Here is an 18,399-nt window from a genome sequence, read left to right on the forward strand (position 1 = left end):
TATGCAAAACATTTCACTATATGTTTCAATGTACTGTACACGTGATAAATAAATCTGAATGTGATCTTGGCCCACAGCATTTGAAACCTCTTTTACTCAGTACTGATCTAGGGTGCTCACCTCAGCCACTGTTTCTGGCAGTTCATTCCAAACACACACCATTCTCTGCAGGAAGAAGCTGCCCCTAATGTCCCTTTAAGATTTCTGAACTCTGATCTTAGTCGTATGGCCCTCTTATTTTTAGCCAATCCTTCCATAAGACCATGGGCCATTCATCCCAAGTCTGCTCGATCATGGGATATTTATTGTCCCCCTCAAACCCATTCTCTGTTATCTTTGACAGCTTGACTACTCAAGAACCTATGAAACTCCACTTTAAATATAGTATCATAGAAATGTATAGCACAAGAATGTGCCTATTGGCCCATCCAGTCCATGCTGAGCCATTTAAACTACCTCCTCCCATTGACCTGTACTGAGACCATGGCCCTCTATACCCCTACCATCCACGTACCTATCAAACTTCGCTTAAACATTGTAATCAAGCTTGTATGCATCACTGTGCTGGCAGCTCGTTCAACACTCACACAACCCTCTGAGTAAAGAAATTTCCCCTTCAACGTTTCACCTTTCACCCCTAATCCATGACCTGTGGTTGTAGTCCCACCCAACTTCAGTGGAAAAAGCCAGCTTGCACTCACTAAACCTACACCCGCCATAACTTAGTAGACTTCTATCAAATCTCTCAATCTTCTGTGTTCGAAGAAATAAAGTCCTAACCTATTCAATCTTTCGTTATAACTCAGGTCCCCCAGACCCAGCACAAGCCTGTAAAATCTCTCTGCACTCTTTCAACTTTGTTTACATCTTTCCAAAACTGCACACAATACTCCAAATTAGGGCTCACCTACATCTTCTGCAACTTCAGCATAATACCCCATCTCCTGTACTCAATACATTGATTTATGAAGACCAAAGTGCCAAAAGCTTTCTTTATGACCCTATTTACCTGTGATACTCCTTTCAATGGATTATGGACCTGTACAGACAGGTGAGAGTAGATATAGGACTGATAGAAAATGATGCTGGAGAAATTGTAATGGGAGATAAGGAGATGGCAGAGGAACTGAATGAGTATTTTGCATCAGTCTTCACTGAGGAAGACATCAGCAATATACCAGACATTCAAGGGTGTCAGGGAAGAGAAATATGCGCAGTCACAGTTACGACAGAGAAAGTACTCAGGAAGCTGAATAGCCTAAGGGTCGATAAATCTCCTGGACCAGATGGAATGCACCCTCGTGTTCTGAAGGAAGTAGCAGTGGAGATTGTGGAGGCATGAGCAATGATCTTTCAAAAGTCGATAGATTTTGGCCTAGTTTCGGAGGACTGGAAGATTGCAAATGTCACTCCACTATTTAAGAAGGGGGCAAGGAAGCAAAGAGGAAATTATAGACCTGTTAGCTTGACATCGGTGGTTGGGAAGTTGTTCGAGTCGATTGTCAAGGATGAGGTTACGGAGTACCTGGAGGCATATGACAAGATAGGCAGAACTCAGCATGGTTTCCTTAAAGAAAAATCCTGCCTGACAAACCTAGTGCAATTTTTTGAGGAAATAACAAGTAGGCTAGACAAGGGAGATGCAGTGGATGTTGTGCATTTGGATTTTCAGAAGGCCTTTGACAAGGTGCCACACATGAGGCTGCTAAACAATATAAGAGTCCATGGAATTACGGGAAAGTTACATAAGTGGATAGAGCGTTGGTTGATTGGCAGGAAACAGAGAGTGGGAATAAAGGGATCCCATTCTGGTTGGCTGCCGGTTACCAGTGGTGTTCCACAGGGGTCTGTGTTGGGGCTGCTTCTTTTTACGTTGTATATCAACGATTTGGATTATGGAATAGATGGCTTTGTGGCTAAGTTTGCTGATGATACAAAGGTAGGTAGTGCTGAGGGAACAGAGAGTCTGCAGAGAGACTTGGATAGATTGGGAGAATGGGCAAAGAAGTGGCAAATGAATTATAATGCCGGAAAGAGTACAGTCATACACTTTGGTAGAAGAAATAAACAGGCAGACTATTATTTAAATGCAGAGAGAATTCAAAGTTCTGAGATGCAACGGGACTTGGGAGTCCTCGTGCAGGATACCCTTAAGGTTAACCTCCATGTTGAGTCGGTGGTGAAGAAGGCAAATGGAATGTTGGCATTCATTTCTAGAGGAATGGAGTATAGGAGCAGGGATGTGATGTTGAAGCTCTATAAGGCACTGGTAAGACCTCACTTGGAATACTGTGTGCAGTTTTTGGCTCCTTATTTAAGAAAGGATGTGCTGACGTTGGAGAGGGTTCAGAGAAGGTTCATTAGAATGATTCCGGGAATGAGAGGGTTAACATATGCGGAACGTTCGACCGCTCTTGGACTGCACTCTTTGGAGTTTAGAAGAATGAGGGGGGACCTCATAGAAACATTTCAAATGTTGAAAGGCATGGACAGAGTGGAGGTGACAAAGTTGTTTCCCATGGTGGGAGAGTCTAGTACGAGAGGACATGTCTTGAGGATTGCAGGGCGCCCGTTCAGAACAGAGATGAAAAAAAATTTTTAGCCAGAGGGTGGTGAATCTATGGAATTTGATTGCACGGGCGGCAGTGGAGGCCAAGTCATTGGGTGTATTTAAGGCAGAGATTGATAGGTATCTGAGTAGTCAGGGCATCAAAGGTTATGGTGAGAAGGCAGGGGAATGGGACTAAAGGGGAGATTGGATCAGCTCATAATGAAATGGTGGAGCAGATTCGATGGGCCGAATGGCTGACTTCTGCTCCTTTGTCTTATGGTCTATTCCCAGATCCCTTTGTTCTACTACACTCCTCAGTGCCCTACCGCTTACCGTGTAAACCTGCCCTGGCAAGTCCTACTGAAGGGCAACACCTCACACTAGTCTGCATTAAATCCATCTGCTATTTCAGCCCATTTTTCCAGATCCCACTGCAAGCCATGATAGTCTTCCTCGCTGTCCACCACACTCCCAACTGTGATGTCATCTGCAAGTTTGCAGATCCTGATTGTTAATATAGACGACAGACAACAAAGGACACAGTACCCATCCCTGTGCCACACCAGTGGTCACAGGCCTCCAGTCAGGGAGGCAACCATCTACTACCACTCTCTGGCTTCTCCCACAAAGCCAGTGTCCAATCCAATTTACTATCTCATTCTGAATGCCAAGCCACTGAACCTTCCTGACCAGCCTCCCATGCAGCACCTTGTCAAATGACAAGGTCATTGTCTACATGCTAAAGTCATGCAGACAATATCCACTGCCAAGCCTTCATCAACTTTCCCAGTAATTTTCTCAAAAATTCTCTAGAAGATTGATGAAATATGACCTATCATGCACAAAGCCATGACGACGATCCTTAATCAGCCCATGTTCTTCCAAATACTCATATATCGGGTCCCTCAAAGTACTTTCCAATAACTTTCCCATTACTGACATGGAAACCATGTTGGGTGTATTTAAGGCAGAGATTGATAGGTTCTTGATTGGCTGTGGTATCAAAGGTTATGGGGAGAAGGCCAGGGAGTGGGACTGAGGAAGGGAAAAAAGGATCAGCCATGACTGAATGGTGGAGCAGACTTGGTAGGCCAAATGGCTTAGTTCTGCTCGTGTCTTATGGCCTACGGTCTTATGTTATTGATATCAGGCTCACCGGCCTATAACCTCCTTGTTTATTTTTAGAACCTTTCTTAAACAGCAGGACAAAATTGGCTACCCTCCAATAATTCAGCATCTCACCTGTCGATAAGGATGATCTAAATATTTCTGCACTTGTCCCCCATAGGATCCAAGGGAACATTTTGTCAGGCCCTATGGATTTATCCACCCTGATTTGTCTCAAGACAGCAAAGTCCTCCTCCTCCATAATCTGTATAGAGTCCATGTTGATGCCTTTTTGTCTTACTTCGATAGACTTTGTGCCCATCTCCTGAGGAAATACAGATGCAAGAAATTCATTTAAGATTTCCCCCATCTCCTTTTGGCTCCACACATGAATTACAATTCTGATCTTCCAGAGTACCAATTTTGTCCCTTGCAATCCTTTTGCTCTTAACATATCTTTAGAATCCATTAGGATTCACCTTCACCTTATCTGCTAAGGCAACCTTATGCCTTCTTTTTGCCGCCTTGATTTATCTTGTGTGTTCTCTTGCACAACGCCTTGTCATGCTCTGGGATTTATCCACCCTGATTTGCCTCAGAGTAGCAAACACTTTGTCCTTTATAATCTGTACAGGGTCCATGAAGTTGGTGTCACTTTGCCTCACTTCTACAGACTCTGAGTCTGTCTGCTGAGTAAATACAGAAGCAAAGGATTTATTTAAGATAAAACATACAAAACCTACAGCACAATACAGGCCCTTCAGCCCACAATGCTGTGCTAAACATGTAGTTACTTCAGAAATTACCTAGGGTTACCCATAGCCCTCTATTTTTCTAAACTCCATGTACCTGTCCAGGAATCTCTTAAAAGACCCTATCGTATCCGCCTCCACCACCATCACCGCAAGCCCATTCCACACACTCACCATCCTCTGCATAAAAAACTTATCCCAACATCTCCTCTGTACCTACTTGCAAGCACCTTAAAACTGTGCCCTCTCATGTTAGCCATTTTAGCTTTGGGGAAAAACCCTCTGACTATCCACACCATCAATACCTCTCATCATCTTATATACCTCTATCAGGTCACCTCTCAGTTGCCGTTGTTCCAAGGAGAAAAAGTCAAGTTCACTCAACCTATTCTCATAAGTCATGTGCCCCAATACAGTCAACATCTTCATAAATCTCCTCTGCACTCTCTCTATAGTTTCCACATCCTTCCTATAGTGAGGTGACCAGAACTGAGGACAGTACTCCAAGTGGAGTCTGACCAGGGTCCTATATATCTGTAACATTACCTCTCGGCTCTTGAACTCAATCCCACGTGCTCATTAAAGGCTAATCCACCATATGCCTTGTTAACCACAGAGTCAACCTGCGCAGCTGCTTTGAGTGCCCTATGGACTCAGACCCCAAAATCCCTCTGATCCTTCACGCTGGTTAGAGTCTTACCATTAATACTATATTCTGCCATCATATTTGACCTACCAAAATGAACCACTTCACACTTATCTGGGTTGAACTCCATCTGCCACTTCTCAGCCCAGTTTTACATCCCATCAATGTCCCATTGTAACCTTTGACAGCCCTCCACACAATCTATAGCACCCCCAACCTCCCTCATTTGTTTTGGTTCCACATATGGATTATCATTCTAGACTCCCAGAGGATCAATTTTGTCCTTTGCAATCCTTTTGCTCTCAACAGGTCTGTAAAATTCATTTGGATTCTCCTTCACCTTGTCTGCTAGAGTAACATCATGCTGCCTTTTAGCCCTCCTGATTTTTTTCTTAAGCATTCTCTTACATTTCTTATACACCATAAGCACTTCATTTGTTCCTATTTGTCTATACCTGTTATACACCTTTTTTCTCTTAACCAGGGCCTCAATATCTCTGGAAAACCCCAGTTCCCTACACCAGTTATCTTTACCTTTTATTCTGACAGGCACATACAAGCATTGTACTCTGAAAATTTCATTTTTGAAGGCCTCCCACTTACCAAGTACCTTTGCTAGAAAACAGCCCATCCCAATCAACACTTGCCAGATCTTTTCTGATACCATCAAAATTAGCCTTTCTTTAGAATTTCAATCGATAGACCAGACCTATCTTTTTGCATATTTGCTTTGAAACTAATGGCACTGTGGTCACTGGATGCAAAGTGTTCATCTACATAAACTTCTGTCACTTGTCCTGTCTCATTCCCCAATAACAGACTCTTCCACACACTTGTTGGGACTTCTATGTACTGGTTGAGAAAACTTTCTTGACATTTGACTAACTATCCCATCTAGTCCATTCACAATATTGGAGTCCCAGTCAACATGTGGGAAGTTAGAATCGTCACTATAATAACCTTATGTTTCTTGCAACAATTATTGACCCGATCTTCCCAGCTGTCCGTGGCAATGAATTCCACAGATTCTCCACCCCCTTGATAAAGAAATTCCTCCTCATCTCTCTTCTAGGTGGATGTCCCTCTATTGTGAGGCTGTGCCATCAGGTCCTAGATTCCCCCACTAGGAAAAATCCTCTCCACAACCACTCTAGGCTTGGGGAAGAGGACTATTCATGTTGAAGACAAAAGACTCTAGTGGAGTCTAGTCGAGCTGGAAGTCTGTAATTAGTGTTGTTTCACAGGGATCTGTGCTGGGACTTCTGCTGTTTGTGATGTATATAAATTACCTAGATGAAAATATAGATGGGTGGGTTACTTATTTATTTATTGACATTAGTAAATTTGTGAATGATATCAAGATTGGTAGAGTTGTAGATAGTGTAGAAGACTGGCGAAGTATACAGTGCGATATAAATCAGTTGGAGTTATGGGCAGAGAAATGGCAGAAAGAGTTTAACCCAGATAAATGGGATGTGTTGTACCTTGGTAGAGCAAATGCAAGGGAACAGTACACTGTATGTCTTTGGACTGTGGGAGGAAACTGGAGAACCCAGAGAAAACCCACATGCATATGAGAAGGAATGTACAAACTTTCTTACGGAGAAAGTTGGAATTGAACTCTGAGCTCTGACGCACCCCACAGTAATATCATCATGTTAACCGCTACACTATCATGGCCCTTGTGCTTTTACAAGTTGACAAGAAAAGAAAAACAAGAAATTCAAGGGAAGAAGGGAGAAATTCTTTGAGTTTTATTTATTACTATGTACAGATGTTGCCTGTTCAGTGAAGGTTCTATAGTCACCTGTATGTGCTCTAAGTGACAAAGGCAATTGGTTTAAAATAAGTATGCAAGAATTGGACTTGGTGCCTTGTACGTTGTTGTAGCAAGTTCCATCATGCATTGGAGATGTTTGAACCCCAGACCAACCTGATATGGGGACACAGCTGCAGCATGGAAAAACCATGTCAGTTTCACACCATCCACTGGTAACAGCCCGAACATGTCTTGAGCTCAAGGAGAGAGGAGGAGGAACTGATTCCTCAGTCCAACCATGTTCTCAACAAGCACCGAGCACCCCCTTTGCTGATTTGCAACTGAAATATCAGACAGATCGACTATAATATCTTTAAATTCTACTCACCTAAAATCACAATGAATCCACTTTCTACAAACCTGCGGTTATTGTTGAAACCAATCCCCTGATTAAGGTACAACTGCCAGCGTCACACGCAGAGGGAAACGGGGATGGGGAGCAGGTCCTCAGTATCAGGATTCCAGCTCAAGGACGCATAATCAGTGAGGGCTTCCTCTTTGTTCTTGAACTCGTGAAAGTGGAGAGAGAGGGTCTTTCTAATGTTGTATTCACCAATGCTGGTCCAGTGCTGTGATATTGCAGTATCTACAGGCTGATCTGTGCAGGATGGAGTGCATGTTGCAATGGCCAGAACATCATGAACAACTGCATCACCCCAAAATGGCAAGACATTGAGTATGATTGGCATCTGGAGCTAGCCAGGAGATCTGGGATGGAGGCTTCAAATCCAGCCAGCAAACTTCCCTTTCACTCAGTGTTGTTGATGGAAACCCAACAATTATGCCACATTAATCCAAAGAATTTGAGTTAATTTTAAAAGGGGAACCTACTCATGGTCCAGTAATGTTACAGTCCCAGTTATCCAGAGATCTGACCTAATTATCCTGCAAGTCTGAGAATTGGAATTCACTTTAAAATGTCTGGGAAAGAGATGCTGGACTTGACCAAGTTGTTGTATAGCTGCTAGACTGTTATAGAAAGCCAATCAGTTCAACAATGTCATTGAGAGAAGCTCATTTTGGGCTAGAGATGATCCAGGTTCTTTACTAAGTGACTCTTAACCTATCTCTAAATGACTCACAGCAGGACCATGAAGAACGAAGTGTGAGCTACTACCCTTCCTACGTAAAGAGCAATAAGGCATGGTATACAAGTTGCATGTATAGGTTGCTGGTGAGGCCACACTGTGTACAGGTTTGCTCACCCTGTTATAGGGAAGGCGTGCTTAAACTAGAAAGAGTGCAGAGAAGATTTACCAGGATGCTGCGAGGACTTTTTGAGAGGTTGCCAAGCCAGGTCTTAATTCCCTGGAGTACAGAAGGATGAGGGTTGAACTTTATAACAGAGAAGGTGGATGGTATCAGCCTTTTCTCCAGGGTAGGGAAGTCTAAAACTATAGATTTAGGATGAAAGGGGAAACCTTTTCACACAGAGGTTGGTGAGTGGGGAGAGAGAGAGGGTGATTGGGAGAAAGGGAATGAGAGAGACAAGGATAGAGAGAGAGAAGTGGAGGGCTGAAAGGCAAATAAAGAAAAGGGAGAGGGGAAGGGGCAATGAGAGAAGGGAGAGAGGGGTGGGGTATAGGGAGAGGGAAGAGGAGTGATGAGAGTGGAAGTGGGAGAGAGGGAAGAAAGGTAGGGAGAGAGAAAAAGGGGAAAAAGAGAATGAAGAGGAAGAAGAGGAAGCACGATAAGAAGGACTGAGAGGGGACAGGAGATATACCTCCTTTTTCACTGAATGCACTGTTTGTTACTGGGGTTAATGGAAGCAGGATAAAAGGGGAATACTCTGACTTCACACAGGTTAGCATGTAGCTACACAGCTTGGAACAAGTTCCTGCTCCAGGTTCCCCGGAATTATGATGTGAAAGTTGACAAAAATGCAAGCAATGTGCCCTGATGTAGAAAGGCAGGTGAGAACATTTGCAGATTCAGCTCATGAACAAACACAATACGATTAATCTTGGAGAGGGTTGGTCCCAACATCTCAGCCACTTCCTGGGAGCTCTGAATCTGATTGGATGACGATCTCCGAAAGAGTTGGGATATAATGTTGAGTTGTATAAGACGTTGGTGAGGACCTGTTTGGAGGATTTCTACAAATAATGTAATTATTTCAAATGTAGCGAATTACTACACGATTTGCAATCTTTGAACATAATGGAATAATTTTCCTACAGGAAAGATGTAAATAAGATTGAAAGAGTACAGAGAAAATTTACAAGGATGTTGGTGGGACTTGAGGACCTGAGTTACAAGGAGAGATTGAATAGGTTAGACTTTATTCCCTGGAGCATAGGAGTTAATAGAGATATACAAAATTATGAGGGTATAGATAGAGTAAACTGGCTTTTTCCACTGATGGCTGAGACTAAAACTACAGGTTATAGGTTAAGGGTGAAAGGTGAAATATTTAAGGGGAATACAAGGGGGAACTTCTTCACTGGTGCGAGTGTGGAACAAGCTGCCAGCAGGAGTGTGGGTCCGATTTCAACATTGAAGAGAATTTTGGGTGGATACATGAATGGAAAGGGTGTGGAGGGTACTGGTCCAGTTGTGTGTCGACGGAACTAGGTGGAATAACAGTTTGGCATAGACTAGATGGGCTGAATGGCCTGTTCCTGCGCTGCAGTGTTCTATGACTCCAATGGACTATCTGACAATGAATGGATGCACACTCTGAAAAGAGCTTCTGTGTCCTTTAACTTGTCAACAGAACACAACTTGAACAATGTCAGCTGCCAACTGGAGGGTAAGATGTCACTGGGGAAAAGGGCACAATGACCCTCGGCAGTTCCCTGTGGTCGCAAATCAAGTATGAAAACATACCAACATACTAAAAACTTCCATAAGAAGCGTGACAGATATAATTACATATAAATATCAGCTATGATTGTCAACAATATCAACATATCAATGAAAACAGTGTATGAAAAATTCTTTCTGTGATAGAGCAACATTAATATCGTGGAGAATGTAAACATTATTTCCTCAAGATGATCTGGCATCCACTCACAGAATACTCAGCAATCATAAGAGGAATTGCCTCTAGATGTCCAAATCCTTCAACCTGAGAACCCAAGAACTCAGTCACAACTTGGGAGCAGATCTTTGCAAACATGTCTTTGATTCCGTGTTGCGAGAGGTATGTTTCCTGTCGTTATATCCAGATTCTCACCACCAGGACTCTTGGAGGTTATTTACACGACTGCTCTGGGAAATGGTGCCACCTTGCATGTGTATCACAAGGTGGATAATGTTGGTCCTCATGGGTGAGAGAGGCATGTAGCAGAGGTGGGCAAGCATTCAGCTTGTGATGCTCCTCCAAAAGAAAATGGAGATGTGGAGACAGAGAAGGATGAGATCTGAACTGTACCCAGAAGATCAGGACCAGAGATCCTGGAGCGTTCAGGTCAGAGAGAAGAACTAACTTTCCTGAACTTATGTAAATCCAAACCTGAAAGACAAAAAAAGAGAGCCACACACTTCACGTTGAAACTGTGGACTGCAGGCAGCTTTTCTGCGCAGGTTTCCTGTCATTTTCAGATATGACGGACCGCTACCTCTGAAGAATGACAGCAAACAGCTTTAAGCTCTTGAGTCTGAGTTCAAGGTTCTCCTGACTTAAATTGCAGCAAGAGGCAGAGAGCGAAGGGGTAAAAGAAGCTCGGAGAGAAGCTGTTTTTTTTTTAAATTGATCGGGGCAAAGAGGCTAGACTGCGCAGGCGCGTGACGTAGCATGCCAAAGGTTTAAAAGAAAGACCACCATATACAGCGGCCATCGTCGGAGTGGACTGAGGCAGAGTGGGTCGGCTTTGGCTCAATCAGGCTTCAGCGAGAACGGTGAGCGGTGAGGGTGAACGGGGCACGACTGCGCAAGCGCGTGAAAGTCGGCCTCTGAGATCAGCGGGGGAATTTAAAAACCGAGCAGAGGCTGTACGAGCTTCACTCCAGGTGGGGTAAGGCCGGGTAAGCTCCTTTAATTAATCTAATTAGCTTAGGAGTAGGTAATGGAGGCAGCAGTTAGGGCAGCTGAGTGCTCCGTTTGCAGTATGTGGGAAGTCAGGGCGAGCACAGCTGTCCCTGATGACTACACCTGCAAAAGGTGCATCCAGCTGCAGCTCCTGACAAACCGAGTTAGGGAACTGGAGCTGGAGCTGAATGAACTTCAGATCATTCAGGAGGCAGAGGCAGAAATAGACAGGAGTTACAGGGAGACAGGCAGTTGGGTGACTGAGGGAAGGGAAGGGGAATAGACAGGAAGAGCAGAGCACCCCTGTGGCCGTTCCCATCAACAATAAGTATATCATTTTGGATACTGTTGGTGGGGACGACCTACCAGGGACAAGTTGCAGTGGCTGCACCTCTGGCACCGAGTCTGGACCCTCAACTCAGAAGTGAAGGAGGGAAAAGAGGAGAGCAGTAGTGATAGGGGATGCGATAGTTAGGGGGACAGATAGGAGGTTCTGTGGAAGAAATCGAGAATCCCGGATGGGCTGTTGCCTCCCTGGTGCCAGGATCCGCAATATCTCGGATCGAGTTCTCAGTATTCTCAAGAGGGAGGGTGAACAGCCGGATGTTGTGGTCCATGTAGGGACCAATGACGTGGGTAGGAAGAGTGAGGAGGTCCTGAAAGGTGAGTTTAGGGAGCTAGGTGCCAAGTTAAAGGACAGGACCTCCAGGATAGCAATCTCAGGATTGCTACCAGTGCCACGTGCAGGCGGGTTTAGAAATAGTAAGATAGTGCAGATCAACACGTGGCTGAAGACACGGTGCAGGAGGGAGGGCTTCAGATTTAAAGATAATTGGGCAGTTTTCCAGGGAAGGTGGGACCTGTTCCGTCGGGACAGTTTACATCTGAACTGGAGGGGGACAAATATTCTTGCAGGTAGGTTCGCTAGAGAGGCTCCAGTGGATTTAAACTAGATATGAGGGGGGAGGGGAACCAGAGTGTAGGAACAGATGTATGTGAGAAGGAAGAAAAAGACAGTAAAGTTCTTTGTACTATTAGAGATAAACAGAGAGGAAGAGGTGGATGAGCTTAGAGCATGGATAGATACCTGGAAATATGATGTTGTAGCTATTAGTGAAATATGGTTGCAGGAGGGTTGTGATTGGCAACTAAATATTCCTGGATTTTGTTGCTTCAGGTGTGATAGAATTGGAGGGACAAGAGGGGGAGGTGTTGCATTGCTTGTCAGAGAAAATACTACAACGGTGCTCTGGCAGGATAGATTAGAGGGCTCATCTAGGGAGACTATTTGGGTAGAATTGAGGAATGGGAAAGGTGTAACACTTACAGGGGTGTATTCTAGACCATCTAATGGGGAGCAAGAATTGGAGGAGCAATACATAGAGGTAGCAACTAGAGAAGGGGCAGTGTTGGATCTCCTGTTAGGGAATGAAATAAGTCAGGTGACAGAGGTATGTGTTGGGGAGCACTTCGGGTCCAGTAATCACAATGCCATTAGTTTCAATATAATTATGGAGAAGGATAGGACTGGACCCAGGGTTGAGATTTTTGATTGAAGAAATGTTAACTTTGAGGAGATGCGAAAGGATTTAGAAGGAGTGGATTGGGACAATTTGTTTTATGGGAAGGATGTAATAGAGAAATGGAGGTCATTTGAAGGTGAAATTTTGAAGGGTACAGAATCTTTATGTTCCTGTTAGGTTGAAAGGAAAGGTTAAAAGTTTGAGAGAGCCATGGTTTTCAAGGGATATTGGAAACTTGGTTAGTAAAAAGAGAGATATCTACAATACATATAGGCAGCATGGAGTAAATGAGGTGCTCGAGGAACATAAAGATTGTAAGAAGAATCTTAAGAAAGAAATTAGAAAAGCTAAAAGAAGATACAAGGTTGCTTTGGCAAGTAAAGTGAAAATAAATCCAAAGGGTTTCTACAGTTATATTATTAGCAAAAGGATAGTGAAGGATAAAATTGGTCCCTTAGAGAATCAGAGTGGACAGCTTTGTGTGAAGCCGAAAGAGATGGGGGAGATTTTGAACAATTTTTATTTTCTTCTGTACTCACTAAGGAGAAGGATATTGAATTGTGTAAGGTAAGGGAAACTAGTAGGGAAGTTATGGAAAATATGACAATTAAAGAGGAGGAAGTACTCCTCCTCTTTAAGGAATATAAAAATGGATAAATCTCCGGATACTGACAGGATATTCCCTAGGACCTTGAGGGAAGTTGGTGTAGAATTAGCAGGGGCTCTGACAGAAATATTTCAAATGTCATTAGAAATGGAGATGGTGCCAGAGGATTGGCGTATTGCTCATGTGGTTCCATTGTTTAAAAAGGGTTCTAAGAGTAAACCTAGAAATTATACGCCTGTCAGTTTGATGACAGTGGTGGGTAAATTAATGGAAAGCATTCTTAGAGATGGTATATATATTTATCTGGATAGACAGGGTCTGATTAGGAACAGTCAGCATGGATTTGTGCATGGAAGGTCACGTTTGACAAATCTTATTGAATTTTTTGAAGAGGTTATGAGGAAAGTTGACGAGGGTAAAGCAGTGGATGTTGTCTATATGGACTTCAGTAAGGCCTTTGACAAGGTTCTGCATGGAAGGTTAGTTAGGAAGGTTCAATCATTATGCATTAATATTGAAGTAGTAAAATGGATTCAACAGTGGTTGGATGGGAGATGCCAGAGAGTAGTGGTGGATAACTGTTTGTCAGGTTGGAGGCTGGTGACTAGTGGAGTGCCTCAGGGATCTGTACTGGGTCCAATGTTATTTATCATATACAATAATGATCTGAATGATGGGGTGGTAAATTGGATTACTAAGTATGCAGATGTTACTAAGGTAGGTGGCGTTGTGGATAATGAAGTAGGTTTTCAAAGCTTGCAGAGAGATTTAGGCCAGTTAGAAGAGTGGGCTGAACGATGGCAGATGGAGTTTAATGCTGATAAGTGTGAGGTGCAACATTTTGGTAGGAATAATCCAAATAGGACATACATGGTAAATGGTAGGGCATTGAAGAATGTAGTAGAACAGAGTGTTCTAGGAATAATGGTGCATAGTTCCCTGAAGGTGGAATCTCATGTGGATAGGGTGGTGAAGAAAGCTTTTGGTATGCTGGCCTTTATAAATCAGAGCATTGAGTATAGGAGTTAGGATGTAATGTTAAAATTGTAAAAGGCATTGGTAAGGCCAAATTTGGAGTATTGTGTGCAGTTCTTATGTGCAGAATTATAGGAACAATGTCAACAAAATATAGAGAGTACAGAGAAGATTTACTAGAATGTTACCTGGGTTTCAGCACCTAAGTTACAGGGAAAGGTTGAACAAGTTAGGTCTTTATTCTTTGGAGCGTAGAAGGTTGAGGGGGGACTTGATAGAGGTATTTAAAATTATGAGGGGGATAGATAGAGTTGACGTGGATAGGCTTTTTCCATTGAGAGTAGGGGAGATTCAAACAAGAGGACATAAGCCGAGAGTTAGGGGGCAAAAGTTTAGGGGTAACACGAGGGGGAATTTCTTTACTCAGAGAGTGGTAACTGTGTGGAATGAGCTTCCGGTAGAAGTGGTAGAGGCAGGTTCGATATAGTCATTTAAAGTAAAACTGGATAGGTATGTGGATAGGAAAGGAATGGAGGGTTACAGGCTGAGTGCGAGCCAGCGGGACTAGGTGAGAGTAAGCGTTCAGCATGGACTAGAAGGGCCGAGATGGCCCATTTCTGTGCTGTAATTGTTACATGGTTATATGGTTACAAGTGGACAAACATTGGCCTCCTTCAGTAAGATCTTACACATTGCAGTAAGATCAACCCACATTCCTCAAATGTAGACTTAATTACTTTTGGAACATGGGAGGAAACAAGTGCACCCAGAGGAAACCTACGCAGTCATGGGCAGAAGGTACAATCACCTTGCAGACGATGGAGGGAATTGAACCCCCTACGTATGATTGTTGGCGCTGTAGAGTAATAAGCTAACTGTCATGCTACCATGCCACACAGGGAATCACTTTTGGATGTCTCTAGTGCCAGTATATAGAGTCATAGAGAGGTACAACACAGAAACAAGCCCCTCAGCCCATCTAGTCAGTGCTGAACTACTTAAACTGCCTACTACCAATGATCTGCACCTGGACAACAGCTCTCCATACTCTTACTATCCATGTACCTATACAAACTTCTCTTTAATGTTGAAATTGAGCTCACATGCACCACTTGTGCTGGCAGCTCATTTCACACTCTCACCACCTCTGAGTGAGCAAGTTTCCCTTCATGTTTTCCTTAAAATTTTGACCTATCAGCCTTAACCAATGACCCGTGATGGTAGTCCCACTTAAACACAGTGGAAAAAGCCTGCCTGCATTTACCCTATCTATAATTTTGTATACCTCTATCACATCTCCTCTCAGTCACCTACATTCTAAAGAATACAGTTCTAACCTATTCAATCTTTCCTTAAAACTCACGTTCTCCAGATGTGGCAACATCCTTGTAAACTTTCCCCGTACTCTTCCAACCTAGTTTACACCTTTCCTGTAGGTAGGTGACCAAAACTGCACACAATACTTCAAATGAGGCCTCACCAATGTCTTATACAACTTCAACGTAACATCCCATCTTCTATATTCAATGCATTGATTGATGAAGGCCAATATGCCAAAAGGTTTCTTTACAATTCTATCTGTGACACCACTTTCAACAAATTATGTACTTGTATTCCCAATTCTCTTTGTTCTACTACACTCCTGAATGCTGTACTGTTCACTGTGTAAAACATACCTTGGTTGGTCCTACCAAAGTGGAACATCTCACATTTGACTGCATTAAATTCCATCTGCCATTTTCCAGCTCATTTTTCTGCCATTTTTCCAGTTTTTCCAGATCCCGCTGCAAACCATGATAATCTTCAGGTAGTCTAAAGATGTCACTGACAGGTAGTCCACTACACTCTCAATCTTGGTGTCATCTGCAAATTTGCTGATCCAATTAACCACATTATCATCCAGCTCAATGATACAGATTAAAAAACAACAATGGACCCAGTACCAATCCATGTGGCACACCAACAGTTACAGGCTTCCAGTCAGGGAGCCAACCATCTACTACCACTCTCTGGCTTCTCCCACAAAGCCAATGTCTAATCCAATTTGCTACCTCATCCTGAATGCCAAGGCACTGAACCTTCCTGACCAGTCTCCCAAGTGGAATCTTGTCAAATGCCTTCCTAAAGTCCATGCAGACAACATTTCACTTACTTTGCCTTCATATATTTTCCTGGTAACTTCCTCAAAAAACTCTATAAGATTGGTTAGACTTGACCTACCATGCACAAAACCATGCTGGCTGTCCTTAATCAGTCCCTGTCTATCCAAATTATTATATATCCATTCCATTAGAATACCTTAAAATAAATTTCCCACTATTGATATCAGGCTCACTGGCCTGTAATTTCCTGGATTATGTTTACAGACTTTCTTAAACAGAGGAACAACACTGGCTATCCTCCAATCGTTCCACATCTCACCCTGTCGAGAAGGATGATTTAAATATCTCTGCTAGGGCCCTGGCAATTTCTGCACTTGCCTCCCATAGGATCTGAAGGAACACCTTGTCAGGCTTTTCTTAAATCAAGATCACAAGACATAGGAGCATAATTAGGGCATTCGACCCATCAAAAGGGACTAAAGCAGTAAATATTGTGCAAGAACCCTGTATAATCCCCCCCTCATTTGTGACAAAGAATTGTGACAATCCCCCTCATTTCAAAAGTCCAAAGCACTTGCAATAAGGGACACAGTCTGTAATGTCACGTTCAGCATCAATATCCTGGGAATTGTCCTTACCTGATGGGCTGTCGGTTTGGGATCTACAATCACCAACAATAATCTGTAAACTGTTGACGGAAATCCAAGCTTGCTGCCCACGGTTTAGGTTTTTCACAAACCTTTGAAAAGGACATAACAAGTGCTGGTCATTAAACTGATTTCATTATTAAATCTAATACCCCATCTCCTCTATGTCCAACTACTTAACAAAATATTGAATAATTCACTATTTAACAATTTACTATTTAACAATATCTTCACCTAAAATAGAACCATGGAGCTCATTAATTATGGATGTTGATGCAAGCTGACTTTATAACAAGACAACAATTTTCTGACATTTTGATTTCATGTCCAAGCTGTGCCAATGCTTCAGTGGAATTCCTTTCAATGATGTGGGTTTAAGTTTTAGATTTGGGTTCTTTTTCAATGTCCTTTTTCAGTCCCTAGTGACATCCAGCAAACACTGAGGCCACTGCTCACTGTTTATCTTCTTTAACTTTTTGTTTGGTCCTGTTTGAATATTTTTCAGGCCCATGGGTTTGATAAGAGTTCATGGTGATTTCTGAAATTGTCCCACTGATGGATGTGTGTCTGGGATCAAGTGTTTCTGGGCTGTAGAATATAGCATGTCACAGTTATGTATAGTTCCTCTGCTCACAATGCTGTGGCAACATTTTATTCTGCTCCAAGATCAATCTAACCCTTCCCTTCCACATAACCCTCCTTTCTTTTCATCCATGTGACTATATAAGAGTCACTCAAATGTCCCTAATGTATTTGCCTCTACCACCACCCCTGGTGGCATATTCCATGCACTTACCACTTTCTAGAAGTTAGAGAAGAAACTGACCTTGTGCCATGTGTTGGGGGGTGCCTTTTTCTGATTGTTGAAAATGCTTCTGCCTTGATTGGTTTTGGGTTTGGGTAACGGCAGCGGTTAAACTTAAGTATCATTCTCTTACTGAATGGGATTTAAAACCCTGAGCAGAATGGAGCACAGTAGTGATGTATTATGCTCAGGGAAGCAAACAGCATTCTCAGGGTGTTATTGATCGTGTGTTGAGATGATAGGCTCCCTAAGACACCCATCTCTTTATTAGATAGCCTCACTCTAGATCCCCCCTCATCCCATATTCTCAATAACCACAGGGCTAAAGACTCACCAGCCTTTTGTCTGTACCTATCTTCTAAACTTGCTATTTCCTTTGTGGACAAGTTCTATGCCAATATACAATTATACTGGGATAAGTTATATTGAAATAACTTCTGGAACTATAGGACATGGGGTTATTTCAGCATTTTTCCAATAAAAAGGGCAGTGCTGTACTTACAGAAGCAGCTGTTGATCATCCTAGAAGTACAGCAATTCAATTATTACAAGGTTCAGAGTGTGTGGAAGGGGGTGCATTAGCCAGGTATGGAAGCTGGATAGGCAGATGGGGAGTGGGAGATCCTGTATATTCTGTAAATAAACATTTTTAGCATTGTTTAATGCTGGAGTCCTGGAGGAGCAGGTAAATGGGATTCCCACCCCCACCCTCTATGCAATGTACAGCAATGTCATGCACTTTGGTAGCAAAAATAAATGTGTGGACTATTTTCTAAATGGGAGAAATTCCAAAAATCTGAGATGTGAAGGGACTTGGGAGTCCTTATGCAGACACTCTAAAGGTTATCTTGCAGGTTCAGTCAGTGGTGAGGAAGGAAAATGCAATGTCAGC

At 42.9% G+C, this 18,399-nt stretch overlaps 1 protein-coding gene across 1 annotated transcript in view; it reads right to left on the reverse strand.

The window, feature by feature from the left end:
• Positions 1-9,220: 9,220 nt before the first annotated feature.
• The window catches only part of mcf2a (MCF.2 cell line derived transforming sequence a), a 197,629-nt gene continuing 188,450 nt past the window's right edge, over positions 9,221-18,399 (reverse strand). Inside the window, exons 30-31 of the mRNA XM_059976685.1 lie at positions 16,694-16,794; positions 9,221-10,332 (exon numbers count right to left, since the gene is read on the reverse strand). Coding sequence (XP_059832668.1) covers positions 10,289-10,332; positions 16,694-16,794 — 145 coding nt within the window. The 3' untranslated portion in view covers positions 9,221-10,288. The remainder of the gene's footprint in view (positions 10,333-16,693; positions 16,795-18,399) is intronic.

Source organism: Hypanus sabinus, chromosome 8, assembly GCF_030144855.1.
Source record: "Hypanus sabinus isolate sHypSab1 chromosome 8, sHypSab1.hap1, whole genome shotgun sequence".
In the NCBI taxonomy this organism is placed as follows: domain Eukaryota; kingdom Metazoa; phylum Chordata; class Chondrichthyes; order Myliobatiformes; family Dasyatidae; genus Hypanus; species Hypanus sabinus.